The following is a 3,682-nucleotide window of genomic DNA, read 5'->3' as shown; positions in this document are numbered from 1 at the left end:
TATAATACATTTTCAATAACATTTATATATCATATGTTATAGAACATATGTGATATATAAAAATATATAATATTTTTAATGGCAGATCCCAGTATTTAAATGAAGCCTCTGGGACTCTGCAGAACAGTTTTCAAGGCACTGGCCTGAGCCCATGTACGTGTCCCTTTCTGCATCAGCCAGAGTGCCTTGAGGCATTCCCCCAAACAGGAAGGAGCTTGGCTTGTTCAGATGAGTTGACTTGGTAGTCATTCTGAGATGGGAAAAGCAACTTATCAGCATACCTTTGGAAAAACGTCAACCAGATTTTGAAAAGCATTTTGTAGTTTACAAAGTGTTTTCATATATACTGTCTCATTTTATGATAAATATTTTTTATTTGATGACTATAAAAATTGAGGCTTTGAGTAAGGAAGTGCTTTTTTCTAAGGTTCCCCAGATGTAAAACCAAAACCTATGTATTATGGTCCCAGGTCCTAAGTCTGTTTTCCTAGGTGCAGGACCAGCGGTGTTGCTCATTGGAGGTGATGTGGTATAGTAGGTAAATAAACAAGGTCGGTTTCAAATGGCCAGGAAGTAAAACATGACTCTACTTCTACTTACTTTGTATGTTCTTGAGCAAGTTGTGTATCCCTTATGATTTAATTTCTGGATATTAGGCTCAATGATGCCTTGTCAGAGGGGGTCTTAAAAGGTCAAATGATATAACACTGTGAAGCCTGCTACAGTGCCTGCTTCAAAATAGGTACAGTAGTCCCCCCTTCTGCACGGTTTCACTTTCTGTGGTTTTAGTTAACCACAGTCAACTGCGGTCCAAAAACATTAAATGGTAAATTCCAGAATTAAACAATTCATTACTTTTAAATTATTTGCTTTCTGAGTAGGGTGGTAAAATCTTGTGAAGTCCCACTCTAACCCAGTCAGGATATGATTCCTCCTGTTGTCCGGCGTCTCCACACTATATATGCTCCCTGCCTGTTGGTCACCCACTACCATCCAGACTATCAGATCAACTGTCATGGTGTGGCAGTGCTTTTGTTCAAGTACCTTTGTTTAGTTAATAATGGCCCCAAAGTGCAGGGCAGTGGTGCTGGCAATTCAGATATGCCAAAGAGAAGTTGTAAAGTGCTTTTTCTTTAAGTGAAAAGGTGAAACTTCTAGACTTTATAAGGAAAGAAACAAACCATATGCTGAGGTTGCTATGACTTAGGATAAAAATGAATCTTCTATCCATGGACTTGTGAGGAAGGAAAAAGAAATTTGTGCTGGTTTTGCTGTCACACCTCTGACTGCAAAACTTATGGCCGCAGTGCATGGTAAGTGCTAAGTTAATACGGAAAAGGCATTGGCTTTGGGGGTGGAAGACATGAACAGGAAATGTATTCCAATTGACCGCAATGTGTTTTGCCAGAAAGCATTGAGCCTGTACAAAGACTTCAGCAAGGGAATCCCTGAAAAGAGGGACACCAAGCCATTTACTGCAAGTAAGGAGTGGTTTTACAGATTTAGGACTAGGTTTGGGCTGAAAAACATAAAAATTCCTGGAGAGTATTGTTATAATTGTTCTATTTTATTATTAGTTCTTGTTGTTAATCTCTTACTGTGCCTAATTTATAAATTAAATTTTATCATAGGTATATATGTATAGGGAAAAAAGTATATATGTTGATGCCATCCGTGATTTCAAGCATCCACTGTGGGGAGGTCACATATCCCCCACAGATAATAGGGGATTCCTGTACCTTATAAGAGTTTTCTGTGACCATTGTGAGGACCAAATTTTGCTGGCAGATGGCAGAAATATTTTCCCTCTGAAATATCCCGAGATATTTTACTGGCCAAGAGGCAGACTAGGAACTATGTATGGGTGGAAGCTCAGTGGGTCACAGGGAAAGCTTTATTTGAAACACAGTTCCTTTTATTTTTATTTGTCAATTTGTCAATACCACATGCACTTTTTCAAATTGAAAGAGATCTGAAAGACCAAGGCAGGACCATTTCCCTCAGGTCAACAATCAGCTGAGAGAACAATGGGTTTCTTCCTTCTGTCTGCAGGTTCCGGTGTTCCTCGTGCCAGCGACGTTGGGCTTCTGCCAAGGTGCAGGTCCTGTGTCATATGTACCTGGAGCCCCGACAGTCCCAGGGCCATGTGCTTATGCGGCTCTTTGCTCAGAGGTGCCAGAAGTGTTACGGGGCTCAATTTGAGAAGCCTGAGTTCTCCATCGATAGTGCCATGAGGATTTTGAACAATCTGGTGTACCGCATTCGGGAGAGATGCTATGGAAATGGCATCAGGAAGTTCTCAGAGATACCAGTGATCCCGGAATTGCCTTTGGAAGGGTCCCATGACATGGCCAATTGTGAGGCTTGTGCTCTGGGATGCTGTGTACTGAGCTCACAAGACTGCAAGACAAAACCATCCAACTCCTCTTTCTCCTACATGGAGATTGGGAGCTTTGATGACATATTCAGCCAAAACCAAGCCATGAACCAGTCAGCTAAGGCAAAGGAGGCTCAAAGGAGTGGGGATTCCTATGAGCATAAGAGGTCAGGGCCCAGCCATGCCACTGCTGGAACCCAAGTGCTTGGGGCAAGCTCTCAGCCCAAACGGGAGACAAGCCGACAACCGACACCAGGGTCAGACCAGCAGGCTGCACATAGAACAGGGTCACAGCCCATCCAAGTATCAAGGTCACTTCCCTCAGGGTGGACAACCCTACAGCCCACACGAGCAGTAGGCTCATTATCTTCACAGGGGGCAAATTCACAATCTGCCCTGGGGACAGGACCACAGACCCCCCAGAAGACATATTCTCAGGCTGTAAGGCAGGTCAGCCAACAGTCTAAACAGGAGACAGTTTCACAGGCCACACAAGGGGCAGGTCTTCAGGCCACAAAGAAAATAGACGTACAGCCCACACGGAGGGTAAGCCCCACAGCTACACATGGATCTGGGACCTTCAATGGAACTCAAGGTGTCTATAGAAGGCAGGAGAGTTATTCACCCAGAGGGTCTGCTCCCGACAGCTTTTACAGATCTTCTACCAAAACACCACCAAATGACTCCTTTGGCCTAAACTTATTCAGGTGGGGCCGTGACCGTGTTGCTGATCTGTGGAACTTTGTTGCATCCAAATACTTTTAAATAGAATGATAAAAATAGGCTAGTTTTCTCCTCTTGTTTTAATTTCATGGTAATCAATGAACTAGCTGCCATTTTAATGTAACAAAGAATTTGCTTTGATACCAGGCAAAGTCAAGTTTGTAGACTAAGCACCGGTTTCCTGTACTTCCTTTGCAGATAGTATAAAACATGACCTAGCAGATAATAATTCTAATAATAAATATTTGTTAAATGACTAAAAGGTGTTCATTTACTCACTCATTCACTCATTGGTATCAATATATATAGACTGTATCTTCACAAGGACTCAGGGTCATGAGTGTTATTAGAAAGTTATTCAGGGGGACAGGGTGGAGGTGGAAGAGAGCATAGAGGGGATAAAGGCTCATGGGGAAGAACACACAAAAATGATGATAAAGGTCACTCTTCTATCTTATGGTGAAATAAAGTATTTTTTCCCTAAAAACAAACAAAAAAGGAAGTTATTCTATAGGCTGAATATAGAGGATTAAACACATGTACTAGTATTTTCCTCTGATCTCTCTTGAAACACCACTGACA

The 3,682-nt window shown here is 42.2% G+C and overlaps 1 protein-coding gene across 1 annotated transcript in view; it reads left to right on the top strand.

The window, feature by feature from the left end:
• The window catches only part of RTP4 (receptor (chemosensory) transporter protein 4), a 4,608-nt gene extending 1,252 nt beyond the window's left edge, over positions 1-3,356 (top strand). The window contains exon 2 of the mRNA XM_005876271.2: positions 2,053-3,356. Coding sequence (XP_005876333.1) covers positions 2,053-3,142 — 1,090 coding nt within the window. The 3' untranslated portion in view covers positions 3,143-3,356. The remainder of the gene's footprint in view (positions 1-2,052) is intronic.
• The last annotated feature ends 326 nt before the right edge of the window (positions 3,357-3,682 follow it).

This window comes from Myotis brandtii, unplaced genomic scaffold (genome assembly GCF_000412655.1).
Source record: "Myotis brandtii unplaced genomic scaffold, ASM41265v1 scaffold483, whole genome shotgun sequence".
NCBI classification, from domain to species: domain Eukaryota; kingdom Metazoa; phylum Chordata; class Mammalia; order Chiroptera; family Vespertilionidae; genus Myotis; species Myotis brandtii.
Note: the sequence above shows the minus strand (reverse complement) of the source record. Positions and strands in the feature narration are given on the sequence as shown.